The sequence below is a fragment of the Thamnophis sirtalis genome, unplaced genomic scaffold, assembly GCF_051295495.1.
Source record: "Thamnophis sirtalis isolate CommonGarterSnake01/CBP01778 unplaced genomic scaffold, rThaSir2_p1.2 scaffold_14, whole genome shotgun sequence".
Taxonomy (NCBI): Eukaryota; Metazoa; Chordata; class Lepidosauria; order Squamata; family Natricidae; genus Thamnophis; species Thamnophis sirtalis.
The window spans coordinates 20,318,114-20,338,698 of record NW_028261394.1 but is presented as its reverse complement, the minus strand read 5'-3'; the positions used below and the strand labels follow the sequence as shown (position 1 = coordinate 20,338,698).

General features: G+C 39.5%; 1 protein-coding gene across 1 annotated transcript in view; it reads left to right on the top strand.

Moving 5' to 3' along the window:
* The window catches only part of TNRC6A (trinucleotide repeat containing adaptor 6A), a 51,423-nt gene that overhangs the window by 11,117 nt on the left and 19,721 nt on the right, over positions 1 to 20,585 (top strand). Inside the window, exons 3-5 of the mRNA XM_087728492.1 lie at positions 1,978 to 2,068; positions 6,547 to 6,568; positions 19,894 to 20,247. Coding sequence (XP_087584618.1) covers positions 1,978 to 2,068; positions 6,547 to 6,568; positions 19,894 to 20,247 — 467 coding nt within the window. The remainder of the gene's footprint in view (positions 1 to 1,977; positions 2,069 to 6,546; positions 6,569 to 19,893; positions 20,248 to 20,585) is intronic.

Genomic DNA, 20,585 nt, shown 5'->3' with positions numbered 1-20,585 from the left:
ACCTTGCAGGTAATTTATATATATAGTTATATCCTTTACTGTCATTGTACAAAATAAATACAGCAAAATTGGTTTTGTTGGTCAGGGATGGTGTAGGGTCTCCTACTTGGGTGGAGTGGAGGATTGGACTAGATGACCTACAAGGTCCCTTCCAACTCTGTTAATCTGTGTAACAGGAGGCTTAGTCGTCTCCCTGACAGACAACAGGCATAACAGGGATTGTACTCCATAAGGTTAAGTAAAACGTGTTTGGTCAAACTATCATGCCCTTGATTACGCTGAGGGGCTTGGCCTGAATCCTGTAGACTTTGGGAACTCAAGATCCACAGTAAGGATTTTAGATAAAAAGTTTGCAGAAAGGAATGGGAGAGGAGCTGTAATAGGATCTATTAAATAAGTCCAGGAAAAGCCATTAGCTCATGAATCTTGTTACTTTTGCCATAAAGCTCAGAGGATGAAATGAGCAAAATGAGCTTGAACTCTGACAATGAGAAAGCCAGGGCAATGTCTCCTAGGGACATTGGGTTAATTTTCTCACTGTATTGGCTATAGCAGCTGAAGGATACAGGAAGCCACCTGCTTAGAAATTAAAGTGAGTTAATTTAGCAAAAGTGTAGAAAATTTTGGCATTAAAATCAGGATAGAAACAAGAAGAATTCTGTATTATTTTTGCCGTTTACAATAAATCAAGAAGTTGAAAATGCTGTGTTCCAACAGCAAAGAATTAGAGTGAAGAGGGGTTTTAATTGCTCCAACCTCTCTTGGAAAACAAACTGAATACGGTTCTTCCAGGAAGCACCTCACTTCCTCTGGCTGACAATGCTGTCCTTCAGACAGAAAAGGAAAGCATAAAATGTATTAACTGTAAATGGTTTGATACTAACTGAAGAGTAAAACTTAGTAAATAATATGGAAGCACAGTGAAAAAAGAATGTTGGAAGCAAGCCAGGATTGAAGTTTTACCAAAAGTGCTTTGATAAAAATCTTCTTGTTGGACCTTTCTATGAGAGCCTGCATGATGCTTCCCCCTTTCCCCCCTCTCTCATCTCCCCCTGTATCACCTTCCTGTCAAGTAGAATAGAATAGAGCTGGAAAGGTCCTTGGAGGTCGTCTAACCTTCCTAATGCCACGACCCTTTAATACAGTTCCTCATGTTGTGGTGGCCCCCAACCATAAAATTATTTTATGTTTTCCCTATTTTTTCAAAAATATGTGTTTTCCAATGGTCTTAGGCAACCCTGTGAAAGGGTCGTTTGACCCCCAAAGGGGTCCCGACCCACAGGTTGGTCTAGTCCAACCCCCTGCTCAAGCAGAGACCCTATAGCATTTCAAGTCCTTGCCTCGTTCCACAGACCTTAACTCCCAAATTCTGCTCAGTGCCTTCTCTGAACAAGTTCTTGGATAGTTAATCATACTTGTTCTTTCCTGTAATGCAACAAATTGAGGTTGTTGTATTTTAAAAAAGAAAGCTCAACAAATGAAGTAATATGTCGCTTTTTGTTTTTATTAAAAAGTAAAGTTCAGGTATAATAGGAACATATACAGATAGTATATGTCCTAACCACAGTTAGGACCAGAATTTGCATTGATAAGCAAGGCAGTTGTTAAGTAAGTCACACCCAATTTTACTATCTTTTTACCACAGTTGTTAAATGAATCACTGCAGTTGTTAAATGGTTATTAAATGAATCCTGCTTCTCCTCTTGACTTTGCTTGTCAGAAGCCAGCGGGGAAGGTCATAAATGGTGGTCACCTGACACTCCAACCGTCATACAAGCATGCCAGTTTCAAGTCCCCAAATTTTATTCACATGGCGGATGCCACAGTGGTCATAAATGCAAGGACAGATCATAAGTTACTTTTTTCAGTGCCAATTTGTAACTTCCTGTGGTTACTAAATGAACAGTTGTGAGGGCTACCTGTAATAGTTAGGCTATTTTTCCAGAATGCATTCCTAACTTCAGCCCTATCCTCCAGGGAATTGGTGCAAGAGGAGGAAGAACAGTTGATGGAAGAAAAGAGAAAGAGGAAAGACGACAAGAGAAAGAAAGAAGCTGCTCAGAAGAAGGTGAGCGGGAGAATAAGGTGTTTCATGAAGTGAAGGAGTGCCCTCAGGTTACCTGAATGCTGTTCCAAATGTGTGCGCTCTAATTAAAATACTTGCTTGGGGTGTATTAATTTAGGAAAAAAGAGGAGTATTCTATAATGGTCTGGCACGTGATAGAAATATCATATGACGCCGGAGTCACCTTGTGGGAGGGATGGGTGGCATACAAATGCAATACATAAATAAGTAATAAATACAATTATTACACACAAGTTGTAACAATAATGCTACAGTGTACGTCACCATAAATAATAGTGAACCATTTCTTTTCTATACAGTTTTCTGATAACCAATAGAATTCATAACCTTTGTATAGAATGATGCAAAATAAGATTTCATCTGAGCCAATATATGTAGGTGATAAAGGAGGATTAGACATTCCCGGAGAATAAGGCTATAGAGGGCATGACAGTAATGAAGGCACTTTCCCTCTTATTACTAGTTTTTGGAAAATTAAATGAGGGATGTATGTCATCTGGTATGTTGTAGCATTGCCCTTTCTGCTTGTTTGATTATTGGCAATAAACATTAGTCTGTGGTGCAGCCATGGCACATGAACTCAACAAGGTAACATTTTGAACAATACGTGAATCCGGTAAAATTGTTAGCTATGGTAACTGTCACTCTCTGCTAAAAAAGATTCTCTAATTGCCTCAAATACTGTGTACCATATTTTTTAAAAATCCTATGACAATTAAAGCTTTTACACTTACAGATATTTTTCTTTATGCCTATCTAGCTAGGGCTCAGATGATTGAGTGGGAATAGTGTCTAATAAAAATAAAAATATGTAAATGTAAAAATAAGACGAGACAAAAAAGTAAAATATGTTAATCGAGATGGTAATTTAAACTATCCGCTTTGCGGAGAGAATCCACAATTGAACCCTCCCTCTCTTTTCTGCCTCCTACCAATCTAAAAAATATCCAGATACCCATTGTCATATTTGATGTGGGCTTCCTTTAGCAAAAGTATTGTGGAGTGCAAAACTACTTTGTGAATGTGCATTACAGATACAGCATTTATAGTATTAGCTTTCTGGTTTCCAGATGGAAATAATGTTGTATTTTTCATCACTTTTGCAACAAAAACTGAAAGTATAAAGTGCATTTATTAGAAGATAAACATCTTTGCTGTTTTTATGTTTCAGGCATGTTTTTGAAAGTTAATTCATTGCTGTTTGTCTACTTCTGTGACAGGCACATGAAGTCTTGAAAAAGTGTGTCTGACTGTTCCTTATTATTTGCTGATGTAATATTCTTTTTAATCATTTGCTTAACCTTTTTTCTGTTAGTTTGCAAATAGCACCCAGCATGAACTACCTTTGTCATCCTGCTATAGAAACAATAAAGGGCCTTAAGTTCCCATTGTTTCTTTCAGTAGAACATTTTTTAAAAAGAATTGGGGGAGGGTTCCAACCAGAAGCTAGTTGAAATACTATAATAGAAAGGTCTGGTGTTTTATTTTGAGATTAGAAGATTTTTTTTAATGTAGTGTACAGGTTACTAAAAGCCTCCATGAAGTTTATTTATTAGAATCACAACCGAAGAGACTGAAGTTATAACAGACCCTCCAAAAGGTTTTTATAGCCCAGTTTCAAAGTTACAGCCACTGCAAGGTCCCCACAGTTGTTCACCTTTACAACTGTCCACAGAGACACTGCAGCATGCCCCTCCTCCCATCCCACTTTGCTGGATCCCCACAGGCCTTGCAAGGGTCAGCTTCCCACACGCTACTTCTCAAACCCCCACCACAGATCACTCACTTACATTTTACTCCTTAGGCCTAGGGAGGGAACAGTCTCCGCACCTGTTCTAACCTCCCTTTTCACTTGCTGTGGTTACTAGGGATTGGGCCAAATCCTAGGCATTCCCGTGCAGGAAGACCAGGCCTTACCCATCAGCTCTTTGGCTTGAATAGGGAAGTGTTCTGGCAGAAGAACACGCTGACCTCAGAGAGGGCCACTCTCCAGTTTATTCTGCAATACTTAATTTTTTTTAGCAAGTTCAAGCTTGATTCTGTTTAGTTTACTACTTTAAGTTCTCAATGGACTTACTTGATTTTTAGAACTAAATTTTGAAGCATGTTGAAGAACAAATATTGGCTTCGGTTATTGTAGAAATAACTTTTGAGAGCTTTTACTTGAAAGTCCATTGTAATGTGCTGAGTCACTTTCTAAAAAACATTCAGTATTGTTTGCTTATTTCACAATATTTATAGGTTGCCAACCAGACTTTGGTCAGGATAAAAAATTATATAAAAATTAAAATATTTTAAAAAATCAACCACTATGCATCACATGTGCCCTTAAAACTAAACAAACTGAAGTTTGAACCAGATTTATTTGATGTGCTTATGGAATACCATCTTCAGGCTCATCTGCACACAAGGTGGGGGGGGGAGGGGAGAGAATATTCCACAGAGTGGAATATTGGACCTGGTCCATGAACTTTGAAGGGAAGGGGTCCTGCACAGGCCTCTCTTCAATATTCTATCAGATAGGAAGATGTGAATCTAGCAAGACCTTGCTATAATGGTATCTGACCGCTGTGCTATACAGGGTTTTAAAGGAATTTACCAGTACTCTGAGGTTGCCAATTGGAAGCCAACTGGCAATTATTACAGTGACTTCAAAGTAGGTATTATTCTGGCTTGGTGCGGCTGTTTCACCAGGAATATAGCGACACATTTTGTACCAGCTGTATAGATTCCAGATCAGACGTGGAGTGTGTGTGTGTGTGTGTGTGTTAAAGAAGCCGTCCAACTGAGTGGTAATGAGGATGTGGGCAGAGACCCCTTCCATCCTCAGTTTTCATCTGTGTTTTCAGCAGCATCCAAGGGTCCAGAAGTTAATGGAACTTCATTCCAGACTTTTGAATGATTTCTTAGCAGCTTCATGTAGATGTTAAAATAAACTGGCAGAAAGCACTGGTCCCCAAGGCATCCCACACTGGGGTTTTTAGGGACTCAAGTGTTGATCTCCCATGATCCCCAGCTGAGATAGGAGTGGAACCACTGCAGGGTGGTAATGCCAATTCCCATCTCATAAAGCAGTGCAGAAGGATGCTCCGGTTGATGGTATCAAGACCACCAAGAGGGACCCATTCCCCCCATTGGGCTCTGACAATGGTCATCATTTAGACTAGTGACCATTACCATTAGGATTGCAGAAACAGGCACAACTAACTGGCATTAAAAGCCTGGGGTCATCAAGAAATAGAGCAGCCTTGTCATTTAAATGAATAAAATCCTGACTGGAAAAGATTTCAGTAATCTCCACCCATTTTGGGCAAGTTTCCCTTCCATGGTCCAGCCTTCTTTTCACCACCTCAACACTACACATCAGTCATCTGCAGCTTGCTACAGTCAGGGAGTTCCTCCTGAGATACTTGTCATTCTTCCTACTTTATTATAGTAGCAGCAATGTATCTCATGGTTTATATGGATGCATTTTTACGATGACTGTGATAATGATTTATCACTTATTGCGGGTATGTATGCCGAGAGCTTATGCACCAGAGACAAATTCCTTGTGTGTTCAATCACACTTGGCCAATAAAGAATTCTATTCTATTCTGTTAGTTTTGATTTTACCTTCTGGAGCAACAGAGAAACAAGTGTTTCTCTATTGCCCCAGAAGGTAGAATCAAAACTAATAGACAACCCTTCAGATATTTGATGAGAACAGGGATGGGGAAGCAATTAAATTTTAGACTAGAACCGATTCAAGGTTGCTCTCAACCACTGAAGCTCATCTGATCTCACAGGGTTGTTATAGAAATAAAATGCAGGCAGGCCTCCTATAAGCTGAATCAGGTTTCTGGAGACAAAACAGGATATAAATCTAATCAGTATTATTAATTCATGAGGTTTCTAGTGTCTCTCCTACTCACCAGGCTTAGATGCTCCATTTTATCACAAGCTCTTGACAAAGCAGTAGGAGAGATTTCTCATCTTCCTAAGCCGATTGTGGGCTTCCAAGAGGCATAGGATGGCCAGTGTGGAGCAGCATGCTCTCCTCCTTGGCTATGTCCAGCATATTCTAGTATTTCAGTCCTGTTTTAATAGCGGCTTGAATATTTTATCCGATGCCTTAATTGGAAGTTAAGTGGGGTTGAGAATTGTTTGTAAGAAGAGAAAGAAGATCTAACAGATGCACATTCTGATTGTCCAACAATCCTCTAACCATGTTGGTTTGCAGCTCCCATAATGTGTAGCAAACATGATCCTTAACAAAGCATAAAATATAAACCTTTATAGAATGCCACTTTAGAAAATAGTTTGTTTGGGTAGAGGGGAAATAATAGGACCAAGGTTTTCTAGTTAGGCATGCCTTAAGAAAGCTAATGATGCCCCTAAATTGGTAGTAGGTCTAGTAGTGATCAAAAGAGAATTAGGAAATCAGTAACCAAATTTTCTTTTTTCTTTTTACTTCACAGGTCACTGAACAAAAAAGCAAAGGTAAGTTAGTTGAAATACTACAATTATTTTCCCATAACTTTGGTATGTATCCTCTTGGGGAGGGGGGCAGGTTGACTGCAGATTCTATAAGAGACCATCAGGTAGGGTCAGATACTTCCAGGTGTTCACCTTTGTGGCCTGAAAAGCACTTGCAAGCAGTTTGCTCTTCCCATTACTTGTCATACTCAGTTTTACTCATTGAGGCCGAGAAAGTGAGGAGAACAAAAAGCAACAAATTCACTGAAGGAAATTCCTCCTACTAAGCATCTCGTGGTTCATAATCTGCTAGAGAGGGTGGCAGAGATACAGATGGAAATGCTCATCAAACTCATCAAACCTTGTTTGTCTGCAGCATTTTAAAAGCCAGAATGTATTACCTGAAGCCAGAAGCCTTGCTTTCAGAAAACCAAAATTGCAGTTATGCACTGTATACCAAATTCATTAGAGGTCTTAGGTGTTTTTCAACAGTTGTGTTTAAGATCAAACCATGATTCCATTTCAGTGCATTAGGTCAGAAATAGACAAAAGGGATCAACTCTAAAATTGTTGTGGAATATGTGGATGACTTACAGGTGAAACTCAAAAAATTTGAATATCGTGCAAAAGTTTATTTATTTTAGTAATACAACTTAAAAGGTGAAACTAATATATGAGATAGACTCATTACATGCAAAGCAAGATAGTTCAAGCCATGATTTGTCATAATTGTGATGATTATGGCTTACAGCTCATGAAAACCCCAAATCCACAATCTCAAAAAATTAGAATATTGTGAAAAGGTGCAATATTCTAGGCTCAAAGTGTCCCACTCTAATCAGCTAATTAAGCCATAACACCTGCAAAGGGTTCCTGAGCTTTTAAATGGTCTCTCAGTCTGGTTCAGTAGGAATCACAATCATGGGAAAGACTGCTGACCTCACTGGGGAGGTTACATGCCAGCTGCCAAGAACCCAAATTTTGATCAGGTGATTGTGGGAATGCTGCAATAGTAATAATTGTACAGAGAGGTCATAAGTCAATTTATTCAGCCCGGTTAAACCTTAGATCAGCCATTAAACAAATGGTTGTATGTCAAGGACTACCTGTATCCCTTCACACTTATGATCAGTTTCCTAGTGCCCAACGATCAAATTTGCAACCTTTCCTGCCAGCTTCCCCACAGTTTGGGGAAGCTGAGAAGGAAAGTTTCAAGTCACTGGAAGGTTTTAAGCCTCTGGGGTCTCTTCCATTCGTGCATCTTCCAATCTCCTGTTTGTTTGCATCACCCATTCTCACACTCTTCCAGACCTGTGTTGCATAGCTGACCCGGTTTATCTGCCTTGTGGACCTGGAACTTGCAACTTCCAATTTTCTACTGGCTTCCCCACTTTTTGGTTGTGGGAAGGAGACAGTAATTTACCTCCACAAATGTGGGATTTTGTTAATTACAGGGACCACTTAGCAACAAAAATTCCAGTCCTAATTGCTGTCATAAATCAAGGATTATCTGTATTCAAAAGTCCTAATAGGAAAAATTGTGGTTTCATCAGAGTGTTAATTTTTAAAACTGCGCAGTGGTTAGGGTGCAGTACTGCAGGCCACTTCAGCTGACTGTTATCTGCAGTTCAGCGGTTCAAATCTCACCGGCTCAAGGTTGACTCAGCCTTCCATCCTTCCGAGGTGGGTGAAATGAGGACCCAGACTGTGGGGGCAATATGCTGACTCTGTAAACCACTTAGAGAGGGCTGAAAGCCCTATGAAGCGGTATATAAGTCTTAACTGCTATTGCTATTGCTATATGTGTCCAGGGTTGTTTTTTTCCCCACTTTTTCATAAGAATGGTAAAATGCTCCATTGTGCTATTTACATTTCTAACAACAATTAGAAATACTTTTTTATAGTAATGCTATTGAAATTTATAATGTACAGCAACACAAACTTAAAGAAATGAAAAAAATCCAAAGGAGTTTTTTGAAGTATTTTTATACATGCTTGATAATTTTTCTGGAGTCATGTATCAACAGTTCATCATTTAACACAAGTTTTCTATTAAATTATAACAATTTAATTTTCAGTTCTTACATATATTTTCCTTTGTTAAAATAGTACTTTTATCAAAAGTTACAATTACAACAGTAAAACCTAATACAAACTAAAAAAGGAAAAAAAAGATGCAGAAAAGAAGGAAAAATAGAGAAATAGAAAAAGAAAAAATAAGACTATAGTAAAAAAAGAAATATGTAAAGAAATGATTTCCCCTATATCACAATTTTAGACAATTTTAGTAGCTTATCTTTTCTCTTAAATACAACAAATGATCTCTTTTTCCCATATCCCATATCCCATCTCTTAACAAATCTATAAAAAATAATATTTCAGTCCTGATGCTAGCAGAATCCATTAAGAGATAACATTTCTATTTTAACCTTAATCAAGCAAATCAACTTTATATTCCTTTTTAGTCTAACCAATCTTGATCTTTAATCCCTTCAAATAATGTCTTAGAATTTGAGGTCTTTCTAGGTTTTTTTCTTTGTCCTTTCTCACAAGATTCTTCAAAATGTTACCAAGCCTCTTTTGAAAATCTAATCTATAAAAATTATCCAGGTCATTTTCTTGATTTGTTATTAGTATGTTTGAGGTTCGAGGTTCATTTTATTTATATGCCGCCCTATTCCCAGCGGGACTCAGGGTGGCGCACAAACCCAAGGAGGGGAAGGGAGACACAAAAACTACAACAAAAAGTACAGGGCATTTAAAACAACCAACAGCCACACGATTCGAGAGGGGAAGGGAACTCATCGACCCCAGGCCTGCCGACACAGCCAGGTTTTAACGGCTTTTTGGAAGGCCTGGAGAGAGGTGAGGGCCCGAATCTCCGGGGGGAGCTCATTCCAAAGGGTCGGAGCCGCCACAGAGAAGGCCCTTCCCCGGGTAGTGGCCAGATGACATTGGCTAGTAGACAGAACCCGGAGGAGCCTAATCTGTGTGATCTAATGGGTCTTTGGGAGGTAATTGGCAGCAGGCGGTCTCTCAAGTACCCAGGTCCAATACCATGAAGGGCTTTATAAGTGACGACTAGCACCTTGAAGCGTATCCGGAGACCAATCGGTAACCAGTGCAGCTCGCGGAGGATAGGTGTAACGTGGGTGTACCGAGGTGCACCCACAATCGCTCGTGCGGCTGCATTCTGGACGAGCTGAAGTCTCCGAATGCTCTTCAAGGGCTGCCCCATGTAGAGCGCATTGCAGTAGTCCAGTCTTGAGGTCACGAGGGCATGAGTGACTGTTGCGAGTGCCTCCCGGTTCAGGTAGGGACGCAATTGGTGCACCAGGCGAACCTGGGCAAATGTCTCCCTGGTCACAGCTGACAAATGATGTTCTAAGGTCAGCTGTGGGTCCAAGAGGACTCCCAAATTGCGAACCCTGTCTGAGGGGCATAAAATTTCACCCCCCAGCCTGAGTGATGGAGTACTAGCCAAATTTTTGGGAGGGAAACACAACAGCCACTCAGTCTTGTCTGGATTGAGTGCAAGCTTGTTAACCCCCATCCAGACCCTGACAGCCTCCAGGCACTGGCACATCACGTCAACCGCTTCACTGAGTTGGCACGGGGCGGACAGATACAACTGGGTATCGTCCGCGTACTGATGGTATTTTATCCTGTGCCGCCGAATGATCTCACCCTACGGCTTCATGTAGATGTTAAACAGGAGAGGGGACAGGACCGAACCCTGTGGGACCCCATATTTCAAGGGCCTAGGGGTCGACCTCTGCCGCCCGACCAACACGGACTGCGACCTGTCCGAGAGGTAGGAGGAGAACCACCGAAGAACGGTGCTCCCACCCCCACCTCTCGTAACCGTCGCAGAAGGATACCATGGTCAATGGTATCGAAGGCTGCTGAGAGGTCAAGAAGCACTAGGACGGAGGCATGACCTCCATCCCTGGCTCTCCAGAGATCATCGGTCAGTGCGAAGATGTCCCTTTTAATTATTAAGATGTCAGTTTCTTGCTTATGTCCAATATAGATCTTTTTCCATTCTATTCTTGTAGCCTGTCATTTTTAAATCCCCTTTCAAATCAGTTTCAATCATATCAGGTAATCCTGTTCCATAATATCTTTTCAATACAGTCTATCTATGGAGGCAGATAGTAACTTCTGTCGATTGTTCACAAATATCCTTGAAGACATCTGATATTAAAATGTTTTGCTCTTTTCTGTATTGGCAAGTCACGTTTGGGTGGTCTTCTCCTTAATCTTTCGTTCCCCCTAGTGTTCAATTTTTAAATTCTTTTATTTTTTAAATTCAAAATAGAAGCATTTTCCCATGGAAGGATATTTTATAATTCATTCTACACTAGAATGAAATCTTCATATTTTTAATAGGATGCCACTGTATTTGTAGCTTATTCTTATACCAGGGCTCTCCAAACTTGGCAACTTTAAGATTTGTTTGCTGTCAAACTGGATGGCTGAGGAATTGTGGGAGTTGAAGTATTAAAGTTGCGGAGTTTGAAGACCCCTGTTTTTTTACTGTTGGTGCCCAGGGAGCATTAAGAGTGGGGTAGCCTAGGAATGCAGTAAAAGCTAACAAGAAGCTTGCAATGGGGCAGTTGCATCTTTCACATAATCAATTCTTGTGAGCTTCCTGATTGCTTCCTGTCCTGCTAGCTGAAGCTGGCAGTGATAATCCTGTTTGTTAGTTTATGAAATCCGGTGTCATCCTCAAGTAGATTAAATTCTCAGTGTGTCTTGGATTTTTCCAGTGGCCTTCATATTTTGTTCTCATCTCAAGAATTTCAATCTGCAGGGCTAGAAGAGGTTTAAGTATCTCTTGGGATGGCCATTCTGCTCTTCTGCTCGGAAGGGCTGGGCGAGATACCCTTCTTCCTTTTCTCACGCAGCATTTACACTGAACAAACTAACATTCCACTTCTCCCCTCCCCCCAGGATATGGAGGTGACGTCAGAGGCAGCTGATGGGTTCCTTCCCAGAGACTCTTAGTTTCAGTTAAAGAGCTTACAAATGTTTTATGGTTGATAGAGCAGAAATCAGGTTCTTCATCCTATGAATTGAACCCAACTAAACCGTTTTCCTTCATTAGTTAAATTAATTGTCCCTTGTGCGTCCTACAAAATGTGCTTGATGTATAAGAAGCAGGTTGTATTGCAACAAATTGAAGTGGGAATGTTTTGATTTTGAAGTGCTTTGAACTTGAGGTATTCTGTTTTAAGTCCAAAACAGTCTTGAGTTCAGAGTGATTGATTCTTACCATGTGGTTTCCATCCACATCTTCCAGCTGGTTTGGAAGTATTGTTCCTTTCAAGCTCCATAGCATTTCTGCAACAGTAAGAGAAGAGGTTGTTTTCAGGGTAGGTCAGGCTTGAAAACCTTTGTACCTCTCTGCCCACCACTAAAATATCCTTGTGGTGATTTATTTGTTTAGTATCAATAGAGCTTTTCAGTTGAACCGAGGAGACTGATCTTCCGAAGGCCTTCGGTTAAAGAAATATAGTATGTTCATCAGCTTTCTGAATAGTCTTCATTTCAAAAAATGTCAACATATTTCTAGTTGATAGTTGAAATGAGCCTTAATATAGCAAAATATTTGGCATTTTAATTTTTCTTACCTGAGAGCTGAGCAAGAATTAAAACTTTTTGCAAAATGCATACTTTCTGGAAAGTATGTGCCTTTTGCCTAAGAAAAAACTTTCCTTAAAATTGGATCCGTTTCCTTTCTCTGGATTAATACAAATATTGTGTTGGGGAGGACATTCTCACACTGATAACCCGCCTTTGTTCTCTGTGAGAAATAAAGCTGAACTTCCCTGCAGCTCTCTTGATTTGCAAACATCTGGTTTCCTGTTTCAGAAAAAATTCTGACCAAGCTAATGTACCCCTGTCCCGCTTGCATCACATGTTGTTGTTGATATTGGGCTGTTTTAAATGTTTATCACTCTGTCTCCCCCCATCTACAACTCCAGGCACCAAACATACCAATAAAGACACCTTCTTCCTCCTGTTTTACCCACAACAACAACCCTATAAGCACCTGACTAGAATTCACAGTCCTGTTTTTTAGGCCAGCACCTTAACCAATCTGTTGCAATATGTATTAATGCAGAGGTCCCAAACATTTAGCAATAGCAATAGCAGTTAGACTTATATGCTGCTTCATAGGGCTTTCAGCCCTCTCTAAACGGTTTACAGAGTCAGCATATTGCCCCCAACAACAATCTGGGTCCTCATTTTACCCACCTCGGAAGGATGGAAGGCTGAGTCAACCCTGAGCCGGTGAGATTTGAACAGCCGAACTGCAAAACTGCAGTCAGCTGAAGTAGCCTGCAGTGCTGCATTTAACTACTGCGCCACCTCGGCTCTTTATGGCTCCATAGACCTGTGGGGGTGAGGGATGGTTTCGCACACATGACCTAAGTCCCACGCATATGCAAACGAAGCTTCACCAGCTCACCTACCACTTGCCTGCCCCGGTTACCATATTAATAGCCATTAATATACAGGGCGGGGCATAACCTTTTCCTAGGGGGTCACAGCAAGATCGACAGCAGTTTACAACTTCCGCGACACCTCATTTTAAAGCCCATAAAAAACTGAATTGAATGAGCTATTAAATGTTAAATTTGCTTTAAGAATGGCTGGAAAATTCAATTCGGAAGAACAAAGGATCATTGACAGAATAAAATGCATTGCCTTTCGAGAGGCTCGCGATGCTGGAGCGACGTTTATCAATCGAAAATGGATTGCAAACAAATTGAAACGTCATCCGGATTGGGTTACTGATAATTGGAACAAAACAGCCCAAGAATGTTTCACAAAATTTGGAGAAGGGCGTCCTCTGCAACTGTCCCAAGAAAGCAAAGCCATCATTGCAACTGGCAGTCGCAAACAACGAAAAGGAAACCGAAAAGTGGCCCAAGAAATCCTTCAAATTCGTGGAAAACGAGTTGATCAAAGGACAATCGGCCGATATCGAGAACGAGAAGGTTTGAAGCCATTCCACGTCATTTGCAAACCATTGAAAACTCAAACACACGTTCAAGATCGGCTTTGGTTGTGCGATTGGTTGTCTGAATGGACCGAGGAAGATTTTCTTCATTTGGCGCCATCTGACGAATTCTTCGTTTATGCCATTCGAAAACCGAATTTCTAGAACGATCAAATTTGGGCTAAAGACGTCGACGACATCGCCAAACATGAACGATATCGACAAATCGTTCGCAATCCGACTTGCATCGGGATTTTCGTCATTTTCACAGCCAAGAAACTGCATTGGGTTTTGAAGGATAAAGGGGAATCCTGGGATGGCAGTTATTTCCGTGAGAAAATTTTATTGGAGAATGTCATTCCATTTCTCAGTGATCCAGACAATGTCTTGGTGGTTGGTGAGGCTGTCTTTCTTCATGACAAAGCTCCTTGCATGCGTGCAAATGCGACTCAGCAATTGTTAAAGGAAAACAATGTCGAATTTTGGGGCAATGACGTCTGGCCGGGAAATTTGCCAGATCTCAATCCGGCAGAGAACATTGGGGCCATAATTAAGGATGAAGTGGAAGCTCTGATGATTCAGGAGCAAGGTCAAAATCGATATTCGGTTGAAACTTTGAGAATGAATTTGGAAACTGTGTTGAAAAATCTGGAAAATCGAACGGAACTGTTTGAAGATTTGTTGTGTTCTTATCCACCTCGTTTGAATGCTGTTCGAAGGGCTAATGGTGGTCATACTGACTATTAAATCGTGTCAATAAACTCAGTTTTTGATGGGCTTTCGAATGGTGTATGAATTATTTGTGTTGTTATTACAAGTGTTGCTGTGACCCCCTAGGAAAAGGTTATGCCCCGCCCTGTATATGGACTTGTCCACTAACAGTTGAAGCACCATTTCCCGAGCCGCTAGTTTGTGATCAAGATGCTTATATGTAGTCCTCTACTTAAAACCATAATTGCTCCAGAATAGCAGCATTTGGATATGCTACTTGCTTACCATTGATAAATAAATTAAAAGAGATAATAGACTTAAAGAGATTGATCCACGTAAAATATGATTGAGAAATAAACACTTAAACTCATTGCAGTGCAACTTGGCTCAATTACTACTCTGTTTTATCTAGTCATTCTTGCCTCTGAATTCTGCCAGAGATTAAAAATGGTGTATACTGTGCAGTTCAGAAGCATTGGCCACTCACACCCTATGGCTCTTAGGGTTACAGAAATTGTCTTCAGTCTTTATACATGTCTCCTTTGATTTCTCTTGCCCATTTGATTTCTCTCTTCAGTGTCTTCTCCTTCCACCCGTCTCTCCTCAACCAGAGATTTTCATTTTACAATTTGAGTTCAGAGAAGTGAGTCGGAGGCAGCAAGAGCTGACCCCTTCCTCCATTTCCCCAGGAACCCTTTTCCTTGGTTTCCATCACTCCACCAAAAGGGAGAGCAGGAATTGGTGCCGTTGCAACTGGTTTTCTTTTATATATATATATATATATATATATATATATATATATATATATATATATATATATATATATATATATATATATATATATATATATATATATATATATATATATATATATATATATATATATATATATAATTTTATTTTTTATTACATAGACAACATCACATAACAATAGAAAAAAAAACAATGGGAAAAGGAGAAGAAAAAAAAGGGGGAAAAAGAAAAACCCATCATCACATACAATATGTCATTTGATCACAGGTGCATCCCTACTACGTTTATACATCCCATATCTCTCTGTTGTATATTTAATAAACACCACAATGAGCTAGGGTTTAAAAAAAAAGGGGGGGGAGACAAAAAAGACAAAAAAAAACCATCACATGCAGCATGTCATTTGGTTACAGTTGTTTTAACCTCTGCATCTTCAAATAATATTTACCGTCTAAGATATTTCATCTGATATAACTAAAGGCCTTTTTTTCATTCTACAATATATATTTAGTTAACATTAGCATTATTTTCCCCCAGAGAGTATACTTCTATTTATTGTTAATCTTGCATTTCATACCTTCAAACAGCCTCTGCCGAAATCTTTTTTTAGGATGACAGATGAACTAAATCTAAAAGATATATGGAGAGAAAGAAATGCTAAAAAAGAACAATATACTTTCTACTCAAACAGACATTCTTCATTCTCTAGAATAGATATGATATGGGTCTCAGCGGAGTTGAGCTCCAACATAAAAGAAATTGAGATTGAAGCAAGTACCTGGGCGGACCACAATCCAATTTTAATTAAATGGAAAGGCCAAAGGGCAAGACCTAGATGGACACTAAATAACACTATATTGAAAGAAAAAGAGTTTGTACAAAAAATGGAAAAAGAGCTAGTCTTTTTCCTTAAAGAAAATAGGAAAGAAGATACGTCGTTGCAGAATCTCTGGGATACAATGAAGGCTGTTATCAGAGGTTTGACAATAGACTACACAAGGAAGAGAAACCCAAAGAAAAGACAAATGCATAAAGCTATAGACAATGACTATAAAATACTTGAAAGAGAACTACAGAGAGCACCACAAAAAAAAGATGTTAAAATAAAAATGGACATAATTAAACACAAAATGGACCTATTAGAAAAGGAAGAACTGGCACAAAAAATTAGAGGTGCCAAACAGAATTATTTTGAAAATGCGAACAAGCCAGGCAGGTGGTTGGCATACAAGATGAAAAAAGAGAGAGAAACAAAGAAAATACTTCAACTAAGAGATAAACAAGGAGAAATTCAGTATGGAAACACTGAAAAAAATATACAAGACTATTATGCTAAACTCTATGAACAAGAGAAGGTGGAGGAGGGACGAGTTAAAAAGTACCTACAAGATGCCAATCTCCCCCAGGTACCAGACGAAACTAGAACAATGTTAGAAAGTAAAATAACAATGATGGAGCTAACAGAGGCACTTAAAAAACAAAACAATGGGAAAGCTCCAGGACCAGATGGACTACCTGTGGAATTTTACAGAACATTTGAAGAAATATTGACCCTCCCACTCCTACAAGTCATGAATGAAGTGATGTCTGAGAGCAAAATACCGAAGTCATGGTCAGAAGCGTATATCACACTACTACCCAAGGAAGAGACTGATTTAACACAAATCAAGAATTATAGACCAATCTCTTTATTAAATTCAGACTACAAGCTATTTACATCTATACTAGCTGAGAGACTTAAAAAATATTTAAATGGCTTCATCCACTCAGATCAAAATGGCTTTTTACCTAAAAGACAAATTAAAGACAATATGAGAATGATTTTGAATACCTTGGAATACTTTGAATACCTTGGAATACATCCTGAAAAACAATTGGCACTGATGTTCCTCGATGCGCAGAAGGCCTTTGACAATGTGAATTGGCAATTTATGTTTTTGCAACTGGAGCAGATGAATTTTGGCAAGAAATTCACTCAAACTATACGAATGATATACCAGAAACAAGCAGCAAAGATAATGGTAAATGGAGAACTAACATATCCGATTGAAATAAAGAGAGGTACAAGACAAGGCTGCCCACTATCACCACTACTCTTTGTCCTAACACTAGAGGTCTTAAATAGAAAGATCAGAGAAGAAGAAGAAATAAGAGGAATGAAAATTAAGAGAGAAGAGTATAAATTACAAGCGTTCGCAGACGACTTAGTTTTTATTCTTGAAGATCCATTAGAAACAGCATCCAAATTGCTGGAAAGAATAGAGGAATATGGAGAAGTAGCAGGCTTGAAAATAAACAAAGATAAAACAAAGATCATGACAAAGAATATCCCAGCAACACAAAAGGAAGAGTTGTCAGAAATGTTGCAGATTCAAAACACAAGTAAGGTTAAATATTTGGGGATATATTTATCACCTAGATGTAGCACTCTTAAAGAGGATAACTATACCAGATTAAAATGACAAATAGCAACTGACTTGGAGAAATGGGAAAATTTGCATTTATCAATGATGGGAAGAATCTCTACAATTAAAATGAACATACTACCTAGAATTTTATATCTGTTTCAGACAATCCCAATCAGATTGGGTAAGGATTTTTTTCAAGATTTAAATAAAATAGTTTTGAAATTTATTTGGCAAGGGAAAAAAGCTAGAATAAAACTTAAATTACTACAAGATGTTAGATCGAGAGGAGGCTTTGGGTTACCTGATTGGGAGCTATACTATCAGGCAACAAACTTGATGTGGATTAAGGAATGGATATTATTAAAAAACTCTAGATTATTGAATGTAGAAGGTCACGACTTGCTGTTGGGATGGCATGCTTTCTTATGGTATAAGGGTACTAAATCACATGGTTACTTTAGAAGACATTATGTAAGGGAGGCGTTGTTGTTAAATTGGGAAAAGATTAAAAGATTACATTATTTAAAAATTCCAGTCTGGATATCAACAATTGAAGCATTTTCATATCCGATAATATATAAAAAGGAACAAAAAGTTAGATATACAGAATTATTGAATACAGAGGGTGAGCTCAAATCTAGTCAAGAGTTGAAACAAGAAGGGATGGAAATGAACTGGTATTCATATGTACAGATACAATCTAGATATAATGAAGATAGAAAAACTAAAGGTCTTTATAATAAAATGACTGAGTTAGACAAAATTCTAACAGGTACTGATGAAAAAGTAATTAAAAAACTATATGGATATTTATTGGAGTTTAAATTGCATGAAGAACAAGTTAAAGAAACTATGATAGCTTGGGGAAAAAACTTTAGGTATGGGATTGATTTAGAGAATTGGCAGAAATTGTGGTCTCAAAATTACAAAATGACAATGTCTACTGCATATAGAGAAAACTAGTATAAGATGTTTTACAGGTTGCACCTACCCCTGACCAGAATCACAAGAATGTTCAAGAATAAATCAGAAAAGTGTTGGAAATGTCACCAGATATCTGGCTCATACTACCACATGTGGTGGACTTGCACTGAAGCTAAAAGATACTGGACTAAAATCCACATGTGATTGGAGAAAATGACACACAAACAAATAGACTTTAAACCAGAGGTCTTTCTATTGGGGATCATACCAGAAACCTACAACAAAGACTTAAAATATCTGATTGTAAATGTGTTAACAGCAGCCAGAATTGTATTTGCAAAAAACTGGAAAAACGAAACAATACCAAAACAGGAAGAAGTTATTCGAAAAATAATGGACTGTGCTGAAATGAGTAAATTGACATTTGAAATTAGAGAGCAAGAGGATGAACAATTTTATAAGATATGGGATTCGTTTTATCGGTGGCTAGGGGGAAAAAAAAACTTTGGAAATGAAAAATGATATACTTATGCCTTAATTGAAAAAAGTAAATGATGATATAATTATGCTGTGAAATAATCTAATAATGATACAACGAAGTATTGACATAAGGTCTGGGGATATAATGTATAAGGTTAAGAACTTATTATAATGATATGTCGCTGCTGATAAAGCAATTCTAATAGGGGAACAAATGAAAACTGGTATATATAGGCAGCGATGCTTTGTTGAACAATGAAGGAATAAGATCTCTGTTTGAAGGTATGAAATGCAACTGGTTTTCTGAAAGGCTCTAAAGGCCTCCATAGTTGGTGGGCCAAGGATGTACTTCAGTTTGGAGAAAGTGCTCGGGAGGTCCTGTCCCTCCTGTCTCTGCCCCCTCTTCATTCGGTCCATCCTGGGAGGTCATTTATAAAGCAATTTCCATTGGCAAGGCCAGACCCAGTAGCAGTCTTCTGCCTTCAGAGTGGACTTGAACATTCCTGGTGCACCCTTTCCCAGGAATTGCTGCTCTGGTAAAACTTGCAGGGAAAACTTGGAGCTGTTGGCCAAAGCTTCACCAGTCCAATGAAGGACTGTTTTTTTTGCGGCAAGTTTTTGAGCAAAGTTTCTTTGTATCCTGAATGAATACATGTCGATGCGTTGGGTAAACATGCCAATTTTGAGCATTTCCTAACTTGTGTTCCTGGTAGTCATGCTACTATATTTGTTTTGGCCTGGGGCATTCATAAATATGTTGAACAGATTATAGAGACCAATTTTCAAATTAGCCGGTCAAGAGGTTTCATGCCTGGCAACAGTAGAATGTTGAGTCCTATCACAGTGGAACTTATTTTGGAAATGCTGAGTTGTTTGCAATGAGTGGCATGTAAGGTTCAGTCGATAGACTAATTCACCTTAAATAAAGGAACACTCAACTAGCTCTTCTCTTAACAGCCACTTTGTGCTTTTTTTGTTTTTTTGAAGAAGTTAAAAGGTTTGCAATAATTTACTAAATATTTTCTCACTTCCTCTCCTCTTCTCTTTGGGTTGGGGGACAGTGTTAGAACCCCCAAAGCCTGGTACAAGCCAGCCACTCCCTGCTTCAACCCCTCCTACCACCTCAATAGTCACCGGCAGTGTTAGTGGCAACAATAATGCCAAACGGGCTGTGGGCAACAATCCGCAAGCGCAGCAGCCGTCTTCACCACGCTACCCACCTCGAGAAGTGCCGCCACGGTTCCGGCACCAGGAGCAGAAGCAACTCTTGAAGCGAGGACAGCCACTGCCAGGGATTGCTGCCAACCTGAGGGCGCCATCTAAACTGCTGAACAGCCAGGCGGGCGAGAGCACCGGGACCCGCGAGCAGCCGGTCTCCGAAAGCCAAGGACAGAGCAGCAGCCAGAAGCAGCCAGGTGAGAGGGAGGGAGCGAAGCATCTGCCTGGGTCTAGGAATGTCAGCATAAAGGAGGGCGGCTGGGCAGTGAGATTGCACCCAGAGCTTGGTGCCCTGGTGACTCTCTTGCCTCTCAAAGGGATATAGGGTGGATCAGCTGCAGAACCTCCCAGCCCACTTTGGCACTGATAGCATTTTCCCAAGAGGCTTCAATAGCCAGGCAGCTTTGTACTGGTTGTCGACTCTTGTTAATTGTCTTTGCTTGGTTTGTTCAGAATAGAACAGACCTTGGGGGTTTCTTCTTCTTCTTCATTTTCTGGGACGCTGGTCCACAAAAATGGTTTTCTCTCGACCTTC